Source organism: Callospermophilus lateralis, chromosome 5 (genome assembly GCF_048772815.1).
Source record: "Callospermophilus lateralis isolate mCalLat2 chromosome 5, mCalLat2.hap1, whole genome shotgun sequence".
NCBI lineage: Eukaryota > Metazoa > Chordata > Mammalia > Rodentia > Sciuridae > Callospermophilus > Callospermophilus lateralis.
In genome coordinates, this window is record NC_135309.1 from 144,482,404 (window position 1) to 144,504,445 (window position 22,042).

The window sequence follows — 22,042 nt, forward strand, 5'->3', positions numbered from 1 at the left end:
GTGACAGCAGGGTGCGAACACAAAGGCAGGAACCTATGGCGAGTGCGATTACAACAGCAGAGCCAGACTTGCTGAGCACCAAGGGACACCAGGGAAGAGGTGGGACACTAGTTAAGCCAGTGCAAGGGCAAGGAATATATGAAATGGAAGGACCTCTAGTGATCACCTGGACAAGCATAGTGCTTTCCTTCCCCATCCTTCCCTTCCTGAACAGTTCAGTCCTAAGCCATTAAGTAGGGCAAGGAAAACCGAGTGTCTACATGGGGTTGGGATAGGGAAGAGAGCTGGGGTGGAACTAGGCAGAATGTCAGAGCCTGAGGGGACTGACAGCTGCACAGGGGCTACAAGTTTGATATTGTCTTAAAACAATAAATAAATAAATAAATAAATAACTTTAAAAAAAAAAAACACAGATGTAAAAGGGTGTTACTGAAGTCTTGTTTCCTTCAGTGAACATACTGAAATAAACACATAATACCATTTAAGTAAGTTAAACGCCTTCCAGCCCACTCCATACAAATAATACAAATGATCACAAAATAATGTTAAGCCAAAAAGCCAGGCACAAAATAATACAAACCATATGATTATATTAAGTAAAATTTCAAAAGGCAAATCTAATTTTTGGTGTTCGAAGTCAGGGAAGAGATTATACTTGGCTGGTACCTGGAAGGGGAATCAATAACATTAAAACAACTTCTACCATTTTAAAATGTCATATACATTGAATTTATTCAGCATAAAATCTTGGGTCTGACTTCCTCCACTTAACATTACATTTGTGGGATTTATCTATATTTTTGCATGTAGCAATGTTTTTTTTATTCTCAATGCTATGAACTATTCCACTGTGTGAATATACAACAATTTAGGCATAATTCTACTAACAAGGTTTGGTTTTTCCAGCTCTTGCTATTATGAATAATCCTGCTATGACCACTATTTTACAGGTAGTCAATTATACCAATTTCCCAATTTGTGGGCCCAACTTAAATAAAAGTTTTCAATTTTTTCCCCTATTTTTATTCCCAGTGTCACATATAATTTCCAATACTTACTGGATGTTTCATGTAGTTGATGAACTGGATTAATCTATTCCTAAAATAAACAACCACCTAAACATTAGGCTTTCATGGTGACTTCTTCCTCTCTCTGCTCCTCCACTCTCAAAATAAAACCAAACATTGAAATGTCATCACAGCCCCAAAGCTAGTGATAAGAGTTTTGAAATCTATTATGTTCTCTCATCTTTCATTTTCCTAAGTCTATATCAAATATTCATCTTCTAGGAAGATGGCCCTGCTTTAGGCCCCATGTTTTCCTCCATCCTCTAAGAAGAGCAATCATAAGCACCACAATGCTCAACAATTCAGAAGGGTATTGTGTGAAGGTTTCACAAGCCAGGCCAGGTATTTTGATTGGGATATGCAGGAGCTACAACCTACATTTCTGTGTGTCCTCTTATATCCTGCTAACAACGGGCAGAATATGCAATGGGATCCCCAAAAATACTCTCTTTTTTACATTTTTTTATTAGTTCACTTTAGTTATATACAATATTAGAGTTCATTTTTATATGATTATAAAAACATGGACTATGGCTCTAATTTGGTCCCTGGTGCCTCCTCCTTTTCTCCTTTCCTTCCTCCCACTGTTCCCCTTACTCTACTGATCCTTCTTTCATTTATTTATAATTTTGTAAAATTAGTGTATTATGAATATACACAGGTGAGATTCACTACAGTGTATTCATATATGTACCTGGGAGAGTTTGATCCTTTGATCATTCCTTTGATCATTCCTTCATTCCTCCCTCTTCCCCTCTCTCCTTCCCCTCTTAATCCTCTTCCTCTAGTCCACTTCTCATTCAGTTTTCATGAAATCCACCCCACCACACACCTCTTTTTCTTTTCTTCTTTTTCTTCCTTCTTTCCTTCTTTCTCTTTCTTCCTTTCTTTCCTTTTTCCTTCCTTCCCTCTTTCCTTTCATCCTTCTTTCCTCCTCCTCCTTCTCCTCCTCCTCCTCTCTTCCTTCTCTCTCTCTCTCTCCTTCTCTCTCTCTCTCTCTCTCTCTCTCTCCCTGTCCCCTCCCCCCTTCTCCTTCCCCTCCACTTCATTCTCTTTCTCTCTCTTCCTTATTTTGGTCTGGTTTCCACGTATCAGAGAAACATCTGACTTTGACTTTCTGGGTCTTTTTTCACTTAGCTTGGTGATCTCCAGGTCCATCCACAACATAGGCTTGGAAAACTATAATCTGATTAAGGAAGTGTTTACCCACTCAGGTTTGAAGGCTGTGGGACACAATCATAGAAAAATGAGTTGCCACAAATGATAAAATGGACTTCACAGGGGTTGGCTTGTTTGATGACCAGAGTCCATGGTCTCGGAAGTCACCAAACTGGAGGAACTTTGCCTCTTTCTTCTTAAGTCCTAGATTCCACAGCATGGAAAATGTTACAGTGAAAATATCTACACCACTTACAACTTGAGCTAGAACACTACTTTTTGCTGTAACATTTTGAGTTCAATTTTCAAAAGGGGTTTTTATCCCCCCACCAGTAAAACAAAAAATAACAACAATATATCGATTTTTCCACACATCACCACATGAAGGTATGTCTTCCATCCAAATTCCAGAGTTCTATGGTATGTTAGAAATCACGCAGGCTTCATTTCCCAGACAAGGAAGTTGAAACCTTGAGGGTTAAGGAACTTCCCTTAGAACTCAGTTATAATAGTCGGGTCTTCCAATTCCAATGCTTCTGAACAACAAAATACTCTTCTAAAATAGTAAGCCTAAATCACAGTGGACTGGGCCTAGAGATTTAAAAAAAAAAAAGTAAGAAAAGCCTACTTATGAAACTAGATTATCTTTATTGAAACAATTAAATTAACAGAATTAACTAGTAAGAGAATCATTTCCAGAGGGAAGATTAAAGCATATATCAATATATCTCAAATCCTTCCCTGCCAAGGCAACTGTTATCACAATCTTCCAAACAAAACAGACTACCCACTCAGAAGGGAAACTGGATCAGTGCCCACTTTCCTACCCTATCCATCCTCCAAGTTCAGATGTGCCCTCTGCTCCAATGTAATCTCAAATAAATGATTATCCAGGATGCTTTGACATCTTTCTCAGTAATCCCAACTGGTTCCATCTGTTTATTCTGCACCACAGATTCAGATAAAATCACTCTAAATACAGGAGCTGCAGCTCAATTATTACTGTGTGCATGCTCAGGCACTCACATGCACACAGGGGGGCGGGCACCACAATCTGCTCCTTTACCTGCAATAAACTCTAGCACATATAAAATCTTTGTCATGAGTAGCCCATTCCCAATCAAGCTATGTTGAGGTTAAAAAAAGGTTAAGAAGCTATTGAGTGTCTCTCAGCCTTATTTTAGCTAACAGCTCAAACTCTCATAATTTTTCTGTAAATTTTTTTAGGGGGTTTGGGATTTTTAAATATTTTATTAGTTATTGATAGACCTTTATTTATTTGTTTATATGTGGTGCTAAGAATTGAACCCAGTGCCTCACTCATGCGAGGCAAGTGCTCTACCACTGAGCCACAACTCCAGCCCACGTTTTTGTTTTGTTTGGTATTTACGGATTGAATTCAGGGGCACTCGACCACAGAACCACATCCCCAGTCCTATTTTTTATTTTATTTATAGACAGGGTCTCACTGAGTTGCTTAGCACCTCACTTTTGCTGAGGCTAGCTTTGAACTCACGATCCTCCTGCCTTGGTCTCCCAAGCCCCTGGGATTACAGGTGTACAGCACTGTGGCTGGCAGCAAAGATGTTTTCAAAGACAGTAAAAATAACTGTATTGAAGCAAGATTAAGAAAGAGAAAGGAAAGCCAAAGAGAAAGCCTAGAAACCCACAACTAGGAAAAAAAAAAGTCAGTCCTCAGAAATAAGCTGAAAATACTAAAGGAACAGAAAGAGCAAAATTCAGTTGCAAACTTAACAAAATAATTTAAAAGACTTGCTAGAAGAAAGGAAGGTACTTGTAAGAAAGACAGTGATATCTGATGACCCAGTAAGAGACTGGAAGTTGTATGCTTTAAAACTGTGTGCCTCATTTCTTGACATCAAAGAAGAAATCAAATGAGGAACAAATTCTAGAGAAAATTTTGCCATAAACAGGGTGGTGGGATGTCAGGGAGGGTGGGCCAGTAAGGAAAGTTGGAAAATCAATGACATCAAAAGGGACAAGTTAGTGTTAAATTTTCTCTCTGATAATTTTGTGTCTCAAAATAGTTTACTGTTCTCCCAGCCAGTTTAACTGCACAACTATGAAGGAATATCTACAAGGATTGTGCAGTCTGAAGTGAGAGAAACTGGTTTTTGTATGAAACATTAGTGTATGAAAATCACTCTCTTTAATGTCTGAAATATCTCAAGGAGAGAAATTAGCAAATCTGTCATATACACCATTGGGGGAAAAAATCCAGAAGGTCATATCTTTTTGTATTTGTTGAGAGAAAGGTTTTTGTTTGATTATTTGAAAGGTGTTGAAAGTTAATAACAGGCATAATCAATGAAGGCAGACAGGACAGCTGTGCTATTCACAAATGGCTTATGCAGACATGAGAAGAGAAACATGCAAACCTTCTCAAATCCACAATTCATCTGGTCAGGGATACAGAACCTAACAGAAGTAAGGTGGCCACAGCCAGGGGTGAAGGCCACATCTTCCACTCGTGTTGTCTACCAGGTGCCCCGCTGACAGCAGCCCTGTCTGTGTGCGTCTCCCCATAACTAAGGAGGAAGGCTGCCTTGTTTTCCCAGTCTCTTTTCACATCCAGACTTTGATTACCATCTTGGAAAACTTCACATTTATAAACTCTTAAAGGAATATTTATAAAATGGAGGTGTCCTCATTCTCAACCCAAACTTGGTATCAAGAAGGCCAATCCCCTTGAGGATAGGAGCTGTCATAGTCTGTCCCAGCCCTCCCCAGGCCAAGAAAATCTCTTTTCTCAACAGCTCAAATGAAGACTCCAAAACAACAGATCATATTGTTTTATACACTCACCAGCTAGCTGAGAATGAAGAACTGGGGGCGGGGGGTGGGGGCAGTGGGAACCCAGCAGGTATTCTGGCAAGATTTATTCACACAAGGACCTGGATCTTAAAAGAAAACACTGCCAAGGACAGAGGAGGCTAACAATGACTGGGTATGTTTGGCCACTAGAACCAATCTTATTTTGGTTTCCAAGGCCCCATGTTTCTTCTAAGTCTTTTTCTGAATTGCATTATCTAATACTCCTCTTTGACCTGATATGATTTGGATCTTGGATGTCCCACAAAGCCCCATGGGTTGAAGGCTTGGTCACCAACCTGTGGTGCTGAAGTTAGGGCTGAGAGCTCTCCTGTGAAGGAGACATTGGAACCCCAGCCTCTTTATTGCTCTCTCTTTGCTTCCTGGCCATCCTGCTGTGAGCAGCTTTGCTCTCCCATGAGCTCCTGCCATGATGTTTTGTCTCACCAAAAAAGGCCCCACAACAACAGAGCCAAGTGACCATGGACTAACAACACTGGCTTCCTTTTAAGTTTTTCCCTCTGGCATTTGTCACAGTGACAGAGAGTCAAGACATCTCCCTTTGCCCATCAGCTTTGGTGACCATTACAGCAGCCTTCTCTACTACTTAGTCTAAAGCATCACTAGGCTTCCAGGCAAATAATTTTGTTCCAAGGATACAATTCATAAAAGGATAAAAAGTCAAGTAGATTAATATCTCTGAGTGTAATAGGTCAATGCTTCTCAAATGTTAATACACAGATTAGCTGGGGATCTTGTTAAAATTTAGGTCAGATTTAGCAGATCAAGGGTAAGATCTGAGAATCTGCATTGATTTTTGTTTTTCTTTTTATGGTACTAAAGATTGAACCCGGTGGTGCTGCAACACTGAGCAATACTCCTGACCTTTATTTTTTATTTTGAGGCAAAGTCTTGCTAACTTATGTAGGCTGGCCTCAAACTTGTGATCCTCCTGCCACAGCCTCCCAAACTGCTGGGAATACAGGCATATGCCACTGTATCTGGCAGATGCATTTCTAACAGGTTCCCAGCTGATGTCTATCCTCCTGGTCTATGGGTCACAAGAATCCAGCTTGCCAAAGCAATAAACCCAAAGAGGCACAGTCTTGTCTAGGGTCAGAGAATTAGTAAGCAATTGAATTAGACCTTGGGCTTAGGTCCTTAAATGCCACAGTCTGGCTGGGCACAATTCAAGAGCCACTTGTCAAAAGAAACTAACTTTATTTTTAGAACCACACACGCCAAACAAAACAGCTCCTCAGGAAAAACCCTCAGAGCCCTCCTGCCACCACCGGCTTCCCACAAGCCTCTCCCCCAACCACCAGCCTCTCCACTTTCCACAATCCTCCTGCTCTTGTGGCCGATTGGCTGGGTCATGTGGGCGAAGCCAAAAAAGTCCCCCAATGAGCAGCTCTGTGGCCTGAAAGGGCAGGGAAACAGCCCAATGAGCATCACCGAAGAGGAGCCAATCAGCTAGATGTTGCTGGGGCCGCTGTGAGCCAATCATCAGCTGGCAGTCCTCAGACTCCCAATGCCGTGGAATTGCTTTGTCTGTTTAAAAATATACTAGTCATGTCATACTGAAAGATTACCTCCAACAATCAAGCAAAACTTTTTTTACAGAAGATAAAGCTCAGGCATCCATCTCCCCATGTTTCAAAGTCCTTTTATTAATATCTGTCAGTCAATGGAGATATTTTCAAAAGGAGATAATCTCTCTAATATTTAAACTCCCTAGACCTGATTCATGTTGGGTCAAAAAGAACAAAAAAATATTAATGCATGAACATCTAGATGGAGATTCTGGCCACCTAACCTTATGGAAATAGAAATGAGATTCAGAGTAAAGTCTCCGGAGCAGAGATATCATGTCTATGTGTTGTATTAATGTCAACACCTGAGCCAGCTCATCACTTCTATAATAGGGTATTTGTTCTCTGTTGCCAATAACAGCCGAGACATGTTCCCCGTTCTTTTTCCAGCACCATCCATGGGCCACAGAAAGGGCTGCTGAATCAAGACCAGCCAAAGATAAAAATAATGCTACTTCTGGAAGTATGGGTTCCTTGGTTCTCTCCCTCCCACCTCCAATTCGTCATGGTGGGATCTACAGAATGAACCTAATGAACTGAAAAAAAAAAGTAGGCAGAAAAAAAAAAAAAAAGACATAAAGGGAGGGAGGGAAAAAAAAACCTCACTCAGATTTGAGGAATTTCCTCCAGCCAGAGGCCTGCTTCCAAAGTCTCATGTCTGAGTAAGCACAGGGCTGACCAGGCAACTCAAAGGTCAGGGGTCAGGAAGAATTCCTCAGCCTGCAAGCCCAGTTAGGGGATAAACAAAGCGCTTGTGGCCCTCCCCCTGGGGAGGAACAGCAAACCCTTGACACACAGGCATCCCACAACCCAGAGTGTTTTCTACAAAGGGGCCATGACATTCAGAATGGGGAGCAAGGCAAGAAGGCTGGAAAGGCAAGTTTTCCCACACATCTCTGCCAGCGAATTTCATTCCCCAGCTGCATCACCCAGGCTTCAATAGGAGTTCATGAACAAGAGGGCAGAAAGTTACTTTATTTGTATATATGGAAAAGGAACCAGTAGGTCTTTCCATCTGCCAAGAACTGAACTGACTTGAGGAACTAATGTGGTCTGAAGCACAATCAAGACATCACTAATCCTCACTTGCAGCATTCACACAACAAAGCACAGAGAATGCCTAAACCTTGCATTTCTAGAAGTTAGCATCTAACAAAATTTAAAGAGTTCAAATTATTGTAACAGCATATTCTTAGACTAAATGAGAGCTTGCTGGTTAGAAGCTAGAAGACTAATTCAAAGTTCCGTGATGTCCAGCATTCTAAGAGGAGGAGGATTAAATTTATTTTTTGGAGTAGACATTCTATTCCAAAAGTCCTCTTCAGCTCAATGCAAAGGTAACAAAACAAAGAAATGAAGGGTTGCTTTCACACATGTCTATCGGTAAAGCATTTCAGCAGAAATGTGTCACTGAAGTTTTGGATGTGTGTATGGGAGAATGTTTTTCTGTGTATGAATTTATAAGATCTGTGCCCTTATGTAACATCTTAAGCAGCTGTTTCCTGGGGATCTAAAGTAAAGACCCCAGTGTTTCAGGAAATGGATGTAAACTTGCTTTGTACCTTGAATTAAGGGAGTATTGGTGGAGGGGAAACCAGTGAGGACTTGTGGCAGTTCAACAGAAAAGGATCTGATGATTAGTGTGTGCACACACACCAGCTCATGATGTTACTCAACAATGAATAACTAAGGCTTTGGGAAATATGCTGGGGGTGGACTATTGTAGCCTCAGCTGAACATCATCTGGGGGCCACAAAACTAGGCCAAACTCTCAGAATTGCTGGCCTAAGGGATACTGCAGTCACTAATATTTTTAAAAATTGGAAAAGGGCACACAAGAGAGGCAGATGAAATTTTTCAAGGTGCCCCTCCACACAGAGGAATTTTCAAAGTTGACTCATCAAGGCAGACAAACTGCAAACGAGTACACCGGCAAAGGGATGATAAAAGGCCTATTTTTCTCCTGTAGCCAGGATGTGGCTTCCATCCTGAATCACATGCCTTGGTTCAGCTTGTAGATCCTGGCCTAGATTTCAGCCTCCACTGGCCCTTTGGTGAAGTACAAGGTGCACAGAGTGACCCGGAGTCTTAAGTTGGGACTTCCCATGAAGTAGATATTCCTTGAAAGAAATCAGGCCTGGAAAGAAGGACTAGAAACAGAAAAAATGGTCTGATATAGGGATGAATGGATGGGTAGATGAACACAGCAATAGATGAATGGGTAGACAGATAGACAGACAATTAGTCCCTTCTCAGAGACCTCATGATTGGGCCTAGGATTCATGAGAGAAACAAGTTCTGACCAGTTCCCACTCCAACCAAATTTAGGTTATTATTTACACTATATTTTCCTTCCATTTATGTGCAAATCTTAAAAAAAAAAAAAAAAAAAAGTCTGGCTGAAAATTATAGTTTAGACTCTGAAGTGCCTTGCAGAATGGAGAAAAGAAGTGAACCTCACTCAGAATTGCCAAAGTCATAGCAACACCTTCTTCTGAAAGTCACCCAGTGGTGGCAGTCACAGTGCCTTTGGGATGATGAACTGAAGAAGGCTATGTGGCAAGTGCAACATCATGATGCAGTGCCCTGGAGCCCATCAGAAGTGGCTCAGGGACCAGATTGTGTTGTGACAGTCAGTGGGTGGGTGTGAAGCCACTGTTCAGGCAGCTGAGGAAATGTAATCCCCTTCTGGAACCACAGGCTGCAAAGGCTATCAGAACTTGGAGCAGCATAAAGCCTCATCCATCCACCAGTATTTACTGAATGTTTATCATAAACATAATTAAATGTGTGAACAAAACAGGGTAAAGGAAAGAAAAATTAAGCAAAAATAAACCAGAAAAATCAGATCCTAAAAATTCTTTAAAAAATATATATATAGGCAGTGTGGTAAAATACTGGAGAAATCAACTTTCTTTTGACTGGCCAGGGAAGACCTTCAGCTGGGTTGGAAAGACAGAGCAGCTATGTGGAAACCTGAGGGAAGAGTGTCCCAGGCAGAGAGAAGAGCGTGTACAAAGGTTATGATACGAGAGTGTGCTTGGTACATCTGAGAAGCAAAAAAAAGGTTGGAGTGGCTGCAGCATGAAGCAAGAGTGACACGAAGAAAGTGGGAAGACGGATGGCACCGGATCAGAGGGTGGCCTTGAGCCAGGGCAAGACATTCAGATTTGATCCTGCTTTGATGGGCAACCAGCACAAGACTTGAAGCAGAAGACTGGCACTAGAAGTGGGTTTAGAATACCAGCCTGGCCACCACATGAAAGATGATTTGTAAGCAATTAACTGAAGAGGCAGGGAGATGAATGCAGGGTCCAAATGAGAGAAGACGGTGACCAGCACTAGGATAGGGTCTCTCAACCTCCACACTACTGACAGTTTGGACCACAGGATCCTTGGTTGTGGAGGGCTGTTCTATGCATTAGAGGAAGACTGGCAGCACCCCAGACCTCTATTGACTTAATGGCGAAGTGAGTTCCTCCTCTCCACTTCTGACCATCAAAAATGTCTCTGGACAATGCCAACCCTCCTGTGGAGAGTAAAACGGTCCCTGTTGAAAATAAGTAGAATGCTAGCTGTGTTGGAGACAGGAGTGGTCAGTTCTGCACATATTTTTAAATAGAGCAGACAAGATTCACTGTTAAGAGCAGACACAGAGTAGAAGAAAAAAGGAGCCAATGAAAAGTTAATTCTAAGGGTTTTGAGCTGGACAACTGGAAGAATGGAGCTGACAAGTACAGAGATGGGAAAGACCAAAGGAGGGGGTATCAAGAGCATTGCTTTGAACATGTGAAATTTGAGATTCTCATTAGGCATCCAGATGGAAAGTGCAGATTCAGGTGAAGATTCAAGGAAATGGATGTGTATATTTGAGAGCTATTTACATAGATACAGAGATAGATGTCATAAATAGATGATAAATATGATGAAGACAGATAACTAGATGATTATATAAATAGATGAGTAGATGAATAAATGATTGATCAGTTGATTCAAAGATAGATAGACCAATTGATTCGGGATGGATGGAGGTGTGCAGGATATGAAGCTAGAGAAGAGTAACTACAGATGAAAGCCTAGAACATTCTAGTAGTTAAGTACAGAAAGAAGCAGAGGATCCTGAGACTAAACAGTAGGTTCAATTTAGAGAAAACCCCTGATCATATGGTACCACTAAAGCAAAGAGAAAATGCATTTTAAGTAGGAATAATTAATTGTGTCCAATGGTGCTGAGAACTATCAAATTAGATGAAATAGAGTGTCCATGAGCAATGCACATTTCACTGAAGATTTGAAAGCAGCAGTTTTAGCGAAGTGTCCCAACAACTAGGTAAAGAGATGTGGTTATTCTTGCAAGCCAATAAGAGATTTGAAGTGCCTTTCTATAGCACTCTGAAGCTGTTATCCACAACAACTGTGTGAGGTAAACATGGCTGAATAGTGTATATTCCAGATGGGAATAATTTGTAAAGGGCTAGTCAGGGACAAGGCAGTGACTGAAAAGATGGTTCTTGCTCCAGCTTTCCAGGCAAGTCCCAGATTTTAAAGGCAACAAGATGGGAGTCGAACGAAAAAGCCACTGAAGTTCTTCAAACTGAAAAGAAATCATAGAACACACTGAGGCATAAGAACCTGGTTCACATCCAACAGATCCTTCTCCAAACAGGCTCTGAATCAATGAGACAAATCCCCACCGTGAATAAACATGGTCATTCCAGCAAACCCCATCCTCGCACAATGGGGGAGGCAGTGAGGCCAAACACAGAAGAAATTGCTATCCTCCTCCCAGAATGATTGAGAATCAGAAAATTCTACCAAAAAAAAAAAAAATGGAATAAATATGAGTGAAAAAACATGGGATAAATTTGCAGAGAAGTTTCATTAATTTTTCTCCAAATACATTCTGACCAGGGAAAAGACAAAAAACACAAGGCCATTATTTTACTCTGTTTGAGAGCCTAATTTTCCATTCAGATTAGCTACCCAACAGGCAGGAAAGGCCCTAGGGCCCACAGAGACAGGCAGCACAGTAGGTGATACAGGTAAAAGCAACTGGCAGGAGACTCCTTGTGAGAAACATCATCAGAGTGAGATTTAGAATCCCTCCCCAGGCAGCTCAAAACCCTCACAATGATAGAGGAGAAAGGACCAAGACCAAGGGTCATGGAGCCTTCATTTTCTCTAGGCCATGAGACCAGTAGGGGCAGAACTGGATGTCCTCAGGCCCACTTTGGACTTGACAGGAGAATACAAAAGAACAGCTCACACATACACATTATCTGGGAGAATGAATGAAACTAATGTGCTTAAAAGCTTCTTCTTGACATTGGTTTGGGCAATGACTTTTTTTTTTTTTAATATGACACCAAAAGCACAGGCAACAAAAGCAAAAACAGACTAGTGCATCCAACTAAAAAGATTCTGCAGAAGGAAAGTCAACAGAATGAAAGGCAATCTATGAAATGGGAGAAAAGATTTCCAAACCACATATTCAATATTAGATTAATATCCAAAATATATAAAGAACTCCTATAAATCAATAGAAAAAAAACACACATTAAAACTTAGCAAAAGACTTGAATAGGTACTTCTTCAAAGAAGACATAGAAATGGCCAGCAGATACGAAAAGCACTTAACTTCATTTAATATCACAGAGGTTCACATCAAAATCAAAAGGATATTTCTGGTGAGTGTTGGGAGTCAACCGGCTCCAAAGAGTAACTCCCCCCACCCCCAGAAGAGCCGTCCACTGGTGAGCCCTACTGGCTCACATGATCCTTACCCACCAATCAGACTAGCCATGCTGGCTCACATGATCCATACCCACCAGTCAGACTAGCCCTGCTGGATCACATGATCCTTACCCACCAATCAGACTAACCCTGCTGGCTCACATGATCCTTACCCACCAATCAGAAAGCACCCCATGCCAACTGTCAAACCGTTCAACCATTGAACTGTCATAACTGTCAAACCACCCCCCCCATAAATATGCAGAGCTGTTCCTCAATAAACAGGCATTTTCTCCTACCAGCCTTGTTCGCTTTTTCAGTGAGGATATGGAGAAAAGAGAACCCTTATATACTGTTCGTGGGAATATAAATTAGAATCACCTTTGTGGGAAATAGCATGGAGATTATTAACAAAAGCTAAAGGTAGAATTAATATATGATTCAGCAGTTCTACTTTTATATATGTATCCAAAGGATCACTATCTTGAAGTGATATCTGCATTCCTATGTTCATTGTAGAATTATTCACAACAGTCAAAGTAGAGAAAAAAACTAAATGTCCATAGATATGAGGCATATAATTCCAGAATCCCCTTATATACCCAAGCCTACAGATGCTTAAGCCCTGTAAATAAATACTGTAATATTTGCATGTAAGCTATGTACATCTCTTATATACTTTAAATCATTTCTTGATAAAACATACACAGGACTAGCATGCCAAAAGCTACACAATATTGATAAAACAACTCTAGGAAGATCTAAATAAACCCAGACACAAACATGGTTCATGGATTGCAAGATTCAAAGCAGCCAAAAAAAAAAAAAAAAAGATTCAAAGTAGCAAAGTTACCAATTCTCCTCCAGTTAATATACAGGTTTAATATAATTCCTATCAAAATCTCATCAAGTTGTTTGTATATAAGATTACTTTTAAATTTACACATAAAGACAAAGGAGCTAGAATCTGCCAAACTCTTTTGAAAAACGAGAAAGAAATGAGAGTCTACTTAATATCAGGATTATGCAGTCAAGTAATGAAGACTGTGAGAAGTTAGTGGAACAGAATCTAAAACTTAGAAATGGACTCACAGAAGTATGTCTGATTGATTTTTACAAAAGTGTGAATGCAATTTAAGGGAGGAAAGATAGCTTTTGACTAATGGTTCTGGAGTCTTTAGGCATCTATGGGTAAAGAAAAGCAGAGGAAGAAAGGGAAGGAGAGGGGGAGGAAGGAGGGATGGAAGGAAGAAACGGAAAGGAGGGAGGAAAAGAGGAAGGTACAGGAAAGGGAAAGAGGCAGAGAAGGAGGGAGGGAGGGGAGCGAAGAAATGAACCCCCACCTAAGTCTCAGCTCTCATACAAGAATTAACTCAAAGGGGATCACAGACTTAGAATGTAAACATGGGAGGTGATGGGAGGGAGGAGAGAAATGGGTATGGCTATAAGGACAATATCAAGGGAATCTTGTGATGGAAACATTGACATTTTGACTGCATCCATATCAAAATCCTGACTGTGATACTGTATAGTAATTTTGGAAAATGTTGCCATTGGAGGAAACTAGTTAAGGGTATGCCACGTCTTTCTTTACTTGTTCTTAAAACTAAATGTGAATCTACAACTATCTCAAATTAAAAGTCTGATTTCAAGAAAAAAAAAAGAAACTGAAAATCCCTCGTTCAAAATTTTAGTACACATTGGAGTTCAAAACAAGAAAGGAAATCTCAACAAGCCAACGAGAAAGGAAAATATAAGGCCAGAGTTGAGTGGGAGCTGAAGCTGCATGGTTCTGGAGAGATCCATGACCATTCAGACTAGGAATCAGGATTTAATTTCCCAGGAAGGGCTGAAAATGAGACAAAGGGTTGTGACACAGTCAAACACAGTATTCACTTTAATAAAGCTGCAGCTAAGAAATACTATGAGCAGGAATTAAAGAATGTCCTGACTATTAGCAGAAAACAAGTATTTGTTTACTGTCCCAGATACACAGTCCAGAGCATAGGTGCCTAAAACAGGCCACTGGTGGAAGTAGAGTTCCCCAAAACATCAAGTCCCAAACAATCCCATGGAGTGTTTCTCGCAAAGTCATTCAGTGACTGGGCTCTAAAAAATTCCAAGATCATCTTGGCCACCACGTGGTTCTCCTATACTTAGAACAAATCTCAAATCTGAATCTGGAAATGCCCACATGGTGGTTCCCACTGCTCCTCTGGGGCTCTGTGCAGTTGAAAAAGTCCCACTTCTGCATACCCAAGTCTGGAGTAATGTTGAGCTGTATGTCGTTTCCTTAGAAAGCACAAGAGGAAAGCAAGGAGAAATTGAGAGCAGCGGTTTTCACCTTTGGCTGCTTGCTACAATCACCTGAAGAGAGCAGTTCCTTCTTAGCAATGTTGGATAACACCACTAATAAACACCCACTGTTTCTGTTGGTCCAAAGACCACATTGCTCTAACCCATGAAGAGGCACCTGGGTTTAAAGTTTCTAGGCTCTTATTAGCATGATAATTATTTGCATGCCTAGTGCAGAGAATGAGTTCCCACATTAGTGTTCTCCAGAGCAGTGTGGATTCTGCATGTTTGTCTCTTGGATTCTTTAGTTCTATGTGCCCATCCTTCCAGATCAGGGGCTCTTTCTTCTGCTGTGCTGGTGACAGAGGGTAAGGTGATAATGATACTTATTGGTTGGCTTTCATGGTTGTCTTACAGAAATGAGAGATCTAGGACTACAAGGCAAGATGTGACCTGAAGCTAGGGTGAACCCAGAGAATGAGGATGTCTCCCAGTTCCACCAGGCACTACAAGAAGCTGAAAAGAAGAAAAGGGGCTCATTCATGATTTTTTAATGTTTATGGTCTAATTAGGGGAAATGCTAAAAAAAAAAAAAATCTACATTTGAATCTCCAGATGTACACAAAAAGCCATTAAAAATTTTTTTCCATTTACTGTACATAGCAATTCATTCCCAGGGGTCCTTTAGAAGATTTAAACGGTTGTGCAATGTTTACAAGAGTTTTCCCACAGTATTCCAGCAAAGCCAAACTCTACAGATACAAGATAAACACAGAGCAAAATTTTGAAGAACAAAAATTCTTAGCAAAATGACAGTAATGGTGGAAGGACTTGGGACAAGTGCCTTCTGTATGAATGCAAGGTCACTAGCTGCTTTGCTTGGAAAACATTGTATACCTGTCACCTTCAGCGCTCTGGAATGCTCCCCTGAAGTCACCCTCCCAGAGCACACTGTGAGCACTGGTCACTGTCTCCTACTTCAGCAAGAGGAAAACCTCAAAAACCATCAGCATGGTCCCTAAGCACGCTGGCCATCGCTTGCTGGCAGGATGTCACTGCAGCCGCTGCCAGAATCAAGGGAGAACAAAGGGATGGAACTCATTTTAAATACAGGCTTAAACTTTGGAAAAGTCACCCTCTGAGAGGTGATGTATAATAGTAGAAAACTCAGGATTAAGTTAACTTGCACAATAAAATTATTTGATATTTCCAAACGACCTCATCTACTAAAAAAAAATGGGGAGGAGGACAATGTACATAAACCACATCAGAAACCACACATTCCAGTGACTGGTGTTCTAGAAACAGGGGTGATTCTGCTTCAGTAAAGTCATATTTATGAAAAGTCGGTGAGCCATAGTTTGCCAACCCCTCCTCTGAGGCTGGTTCTGTCATTATCTTCATTTATAGATTTACAGATAACAAATAAAAGTGCCCGGGGATCCACTCACAGTCTAAGATGCTACATGAACTCTGAAAGTGAAGTACATATATAGCCAACCATTATGTCCTAGCAGCTTCTCTTATCACCGTTATTATTAGTAAAACTCTAAAGCAGCTCAAATTCGGGTTTTTCTCATTCCAAAGGTGCTGGCCAGCCATCCAATGAACAAAACCCTCAGAGTTGACCCAGAGATTGAAGACCCAACTCATGTCCTCCCTTTTCTCCTCTACCTGCCCCTCTGTCTCTTGCACTAAAACCCTCAGTGTCCTTACTCTCTGCACCTCCCAAATAAATCACATTCTCCCCACTCCTTTGAAGATCCAGACCATGACATCACAAGGGCCCAACTGTCATGCATTGATGCAGCTATGAACCTGTTGATAGAGGATCTAACAGGCTGAGGGTCTAAGGCGTGGAGCAGGGGCAGATGATTGGCCCAAGCACTCACCAGTCCATGGCAGGCGCTGAGGGCTGCAGTCCCAACTGTGGTTCCCTGCTGCAGAACTGTGCCCCTGAGATGGCAGGGAGGCCCTGAGGAGGCCAACATTTTAACATGAGAGAGGTTCCCATATCTCTTCTCCACGATGTAGCTATTGGAAAGAAATCTCTGATTGACCGTCAGGTTGAAGAACAGGTCCTTCTCCTCGTGTGAAATTTGGTAGTAGACCCAGTCCTCTGAGGAACCCAAGTCTCTCTTCCTCCTGCTGCTGGGGACAGGAAGGTGCAAGCTATATGACAGGAAATGCCCACTCGAATCTACTTGGACAGGACCCACCACCTGGTATTCTGGCAGGGTCTTGATAAAATGTTCTGAAAGAAAAAAAGAAGAAACTGAACCAGTTGAGTCCAAAGCAAAACAAATCCACTTCCACTTAGAACTCAGATTATAGTCTGATAACCATATGGATATCATCAATACTGATTTCCCTGAGCAACTCAAATTTGCACAGTGCTTTCTGGTTGGTGACATGGCAGCAGTTGGAACTGACAATAAAGTGAAGCTCTAGATATCAATAATTTATCAGGGATGATGTAAGATGAGCATGAATTTTGCAGAATACCATTGGAGAAGAGCAAGATCAGCATGACAAACAGGGACATCATGAGTCTAGAATTCATTGACAAGTCACAGAGCTTCACTGTATGACAAGGTACTTAAAAGACTCAGAAACTTTCTTCTAAGTCAAGTTAGAGGAAAAAGCCTAAAACATAGTGAACCCATCACATACAGATGACCCTCGCACCAATGTCAGCTTAAGTGTGATACAGCACAGACCACTTTAAAAAGAACTTGGGGTTGGGCATGGTGGTGCACACCTGTAATCCCAGCAACACAGGAGCCTGAGGCAGAAGGATAGCAAGTTCAAAGCCAGCCTCAGCAATTTAGCGAGGCCCTAAGCAACTCAATGAGACCCTATCTCTAAATAAAATGTTAAAAAATGAAGAAGGGTGGGGGGCTGGGGATGTGTGTGGCTCAGTGGTCAAAAGACGCTGGGTTCAATCCCCTGCACAAAAAAAGAAAAAAAAAAGAAATTGAGTTTTTTTTCTTAGTGTTTACAAAACACACAAAAGAAGATGCTAAAGGAATATATTAAGATCTGAAGCAATGGCTTAAAAATAAGATAACTATCACTTTAAAAATGCAAGACAGAATCCGGTGGTTCAAGAGAGTGAGGCAGGAGGATTGCAAGTTCAAAGCCAGTCTCAGCAATTTAGTGAGGCCCTAAGCAATTCAGCAAGACTGTCTCAAAATAAAAGGGCTGGAGATATGGCACAGTGGTTAAGCACCCCTGGGTTCAATCCCAGGGACCAAAAAAGAAAAAAAAAAAAAATGCAACACACACACACAAAAGGTAAGCCTTTGACTCACCCAAATTTAAATCCCCACCACTGCCTCCTTATTTTGATGTTTGAGAATAACAATGGAGCTAACTAGCCAGGAATCAGTCGTCATAATCTAGATTATAAAACTAAGCAAAACAAACCATTAAATGTGTAGTAAAATAACCTAATCTTTTGCTTCAGGGGGTAAAAAGGGGGAAAGAAAAAGAAAAAAAAAAACATTTTTCACCTCCCAACTAAACCCCTGGAACCTTCTAACTTGCATTACTTTGCTAATGTTCTTTCCCAAAAGATCTAAATGTGTTTTGCATTATATCAAAATTCTGTTTACACTTTACAGATGCAATTCAGTTTCTTTCTCTTCATTCCCCTGATGACCCTTGAAGTCCTCCCCCTTTGCCTGCACCTTCATTTCTGTACCTCCCAGAACAGCCTTACTTGACATTGCCTTTTGCTATTTAATCCTATTTATCCCTGAATCTTTTGGAGACCAGAATCTTATACATCACAGGTATTCGGTTCATATAAGCTGATGTGTCAATGAACAGTTTATAGTAGGTGGACTAAAAGAATTGAACTTGATGGGATGCAGTTTAAAGGAGCTCTCCCCTCAGAAAACAATGGCATTCAAATATTATTTATGAAACCATCCTTCTCCACCTTGGATGAAATATGGGGCAGAGTACAGTGTTTCCATTCTCAGGTACTAATAAAGAGTCTCAATTTTTCAAGTATAAAAGTTCAGACCAATTACATCCAACTGGGACTTTTAGGGCCAACTTAACCCATAGCAACAAAGACAAATCTTAAAAACAGTGCTCAATAAAATAAGAAACAAGACAAGTTAATACAGAGCTAATTATATATAATTATAATACTCATGCCTGTGCACATGCGTACACACACACACAATAATAGAAATCATAGGAAGTTTTTCAGAACATGTGCAAACAAAAAGTACATATGGAGCCTGTTAAAATGGGTTTTCATGGAGAGGAATGGGAGTAGGGATGGAGAACAAAAATTTATAAATACATACCACAAAAGAGAGTTGTACAAATTAATGATGCCAGTGTGCCATGAACTAAGGAGTGTAACTGACTCAGTGTGCCCTCTATCTCCCACTCACTGCCCCAGAAATGTCTGGGCAGATCTAATATTGGCACTCCCCTGGCCTTCCAAGTTCAGAGCTGAATGGAGAGAGGCGTGGCCAGTTGGGAGGGGTGGGCGTGGCTAGCTTCTGCAGTACTCCCCTCCAGTTGTTTTTCTTTTCTGCAGCTCACAACAGTGGGCTGGCTGCTCCCGGTGCTGACCCTGGCTCTCAGGAGTAGCTCTCTGAGCTTTGGGTGGTGACCTCTGTCACTAGGGATTGTCCAGGTCCCCTCAATGTGGCCAATTCCTCCTCCAACTGACAATCCTTAGCCTTTCTATCTGTCACCCCTGTACTGTAGCTGATTCACCCCTATAGTATGTCCTCTTTGGCATTTTTCAAGATGATCCAAGTTGCCTCCCATGGGGCCCAAATCAGGCTCACAGGAAATAACCATGATCCGTTCCCAGTCCCCCAAAGTCAGGGAAATCACATCATTCCTCTAAGGTCATCCCATTGGTTGGCTCTGTCACCAAATGCCATTCCAACTGGGCTTTTGCCTATCTGCATGTTCAAGCTCCTTACTCCCCAAATCCACCTCAAACTCTTTGAGCTCTTTGAAGGCCCCTTCCTTTGCCTTAGATGGGAGCGCAGTAGAGGGTAATGCCCCAGTACTCTGGCTTTCTCCTGAGAAAGTCACTCTCCAATATCTTTCCATTGACCTTTAAGCCTCTCATGTATGCACAAGAAAGGGGAAGGCTTAGAGTCATATCTAAGTCATATCATAGCTATGCTTACATGGTTCAGAATTCTCTTTGTGAATGTGTGGGACATTAGCCTCTTTTCTTTTCTCTTTACACTTAAGGTCTCAGCAGAAACTGAGACCAAATTAAACATCTCAGTTTCAAACCATTTTACATATGCAAGTCTCTGCATCTCTGCACCAAAACAGAGAAACAAGTGTCTTTTCTAAAAACTAGTTTTTCCAGAAAGCCATTACTAAGCAAATGAAGGTGAACACAACCAAATCACCTAAATTAAAAAAAAAAAAAAAATTCTGAGTAAAATGTTATACTCTTTAGACAAAACTAAAAACAAAAATGTTTTATTCAAGAATTTCAAGTTGTCATGAAGTGGAGATTGACAAATGCAATTTTAAATCGATCTCACAATTTTAAAAATGGCCCTAAATAGGGCTGGGGTTGTGGCTCAGTGGTAGAGTGCTTGCCTAGCAAGTATGAGGCACTGGGTTCGATTCTCAGCACCACATATAAATAAATTAATAAAATAAAGGTCCATCGACAATTTAAAAAATATTTTAAAAAATAGTCCTAAGTAGATAATTTTTGTGAATCCCTATGTCAAAACAGCATGTGCATATTTAACAATCATGGCAATTACGCAGAAACATGAAAACAGTAGGATATAATAACAAAGGGGTAATCAATATATAATTGTGTCTTCATTACAATTGCAACTGTGATACACATACACATGCATACACATGAACCAAGCCTTTCAGATAATGTGTAAAAATGATGGTGATCTTTGGGGTGTGATTTTCCCTTTTGAAATTTGTCTTTCCTATACTGTTTTCCCAATTACATGTAAATAGTGAAAAGGACCAGGTGCTATGCTGGCTCATGAGAGGATTAGAAAAGTGCCAGAAGAGGGGATAAGGAAGGGATGCCAACACTCCAATGCCTGCACCTGTGCCCATCCCAGCTGGCTGAGTCCCTAGGGAAGAACTAACCTAACAAGGCATCTCTGCACAGTTCCTGGAGATGAGGAGAGAGTCGCAACAGTTAAGCACAGGGTCCTCTCAAACAGAAGGAGTTTGGTGTAACCGAAAGGGATGTCAGCAAGAGATAAGGATATAGGGAAAAGTAAGCCAAAGGGCAGAGTGAGCCTTGGACATTCTTTCTGCAGTGTGCAGCACCCCCTGGCCATCCAGCAGAGAAAGGTAATATCCCAGTTTTGAGTTAGAAAAACAACAAGAAGAATGAACTTAGTTGAAGAGCTATTTTGACTTTTTGCAGAGAGAAACACATCCAAGTTTCCTGACTTGAAATAAGCCTAAGAGGAATTGCCTCTAAAGATATATCTCAGAGATTTAAATATGATTTTCAAGAGTACAAAATGAAAGAATAAGGCTTGCCTAAGCCCTGAAATCTACTGCCTAAAAGAGTAAAAAAGCAAACAAATTTACAGATTTTTTTACCCAATTCCTTTTGGTGTCATGAGTTTTTAAAGAGACCCAACTTAAATTGACTGTATAATAATAATATAATGGTAATAATTATAGTAACTTTTTAATGAGCACTTACCATGAGTCAGGTATAATCAGGCTTCCCTCATTCAATACTCAAAACAACTGTGTGGTATAAAATCAGTTGTTATGCCCATTGCACAGATAAGAAAACTGAGTCTAAAAATGCAACATTACTTGGGTCAAAATGCTGAGACTTCTATTTCAAAATTATGCTTTCAATCAAGGAATTGCATATGCATTAAGAGAAACAGATTCCAAGGGAGCAAACAGAGTTAGAGGAAGCAGCACTGCTCCTAGGGATGATGACCAGGAAAGAATGGTTTGATCTCTTTATTTCTCAATTCACTAGACAATACGTGGAGATCAGAACTGCCTCTTAATTGGCCATGGTAATGGGAGACACAATCAGTTTTCCCTTCTGATTTGCTTGCAAAGGAAGGTACTTGGGAGGCTCCAATGTACTAATAAATGTAATGGATTTAAAACAATGCTTGACAAGTACCATTGACCAGCTAAACCCTAACATTGTTGGTATTAAAGATAGAAATTTGGTGACCTGGGATCTCAGGGCTCTACATATATGTAACCTCTAGGCAGAGACAGGAGAGAAGCTCAGGCTCACCTTGACTTCCTCTGAGTCGGCACTCAGTTTAGATTAGTTACCTATTCCCACAGCCCCCAGCAGAACTCACAGGGGATGTCACGTGGATGGAGAAA

General features: G+C 40.9%; 1 protein-coding gene across 3 annotated transcripts in view; it reads right to left on the bottom strand.

Moving 5' to 3' along the window:
* The window catches only part of Adamts12 (ADAM metallopeptidase with thrombospondin type 1 motif 12), a 306,637-nt gene that overhangs the window by 278,329 nt on the left and 6,266 nt on the right, over window positions 1–22,042 (bottom strand). The window contains exon 2 of one of the 3 annotated variants that reach the window (XM_076857358.2): window positions 16,570–16,931. The exons of the other annotated variants lie outside the window; for them this stretch is intronic. Within the exon in view, the coding sequence (XP_076713473.2) occupies window positions 16,570–16,931 (362 nt within the window). The remainder of the gene's footprint in view (window positions 1–16,569; window positions 16,932–22,042) is intronic. 3 annotated transcript variants of the gene reach the window in all.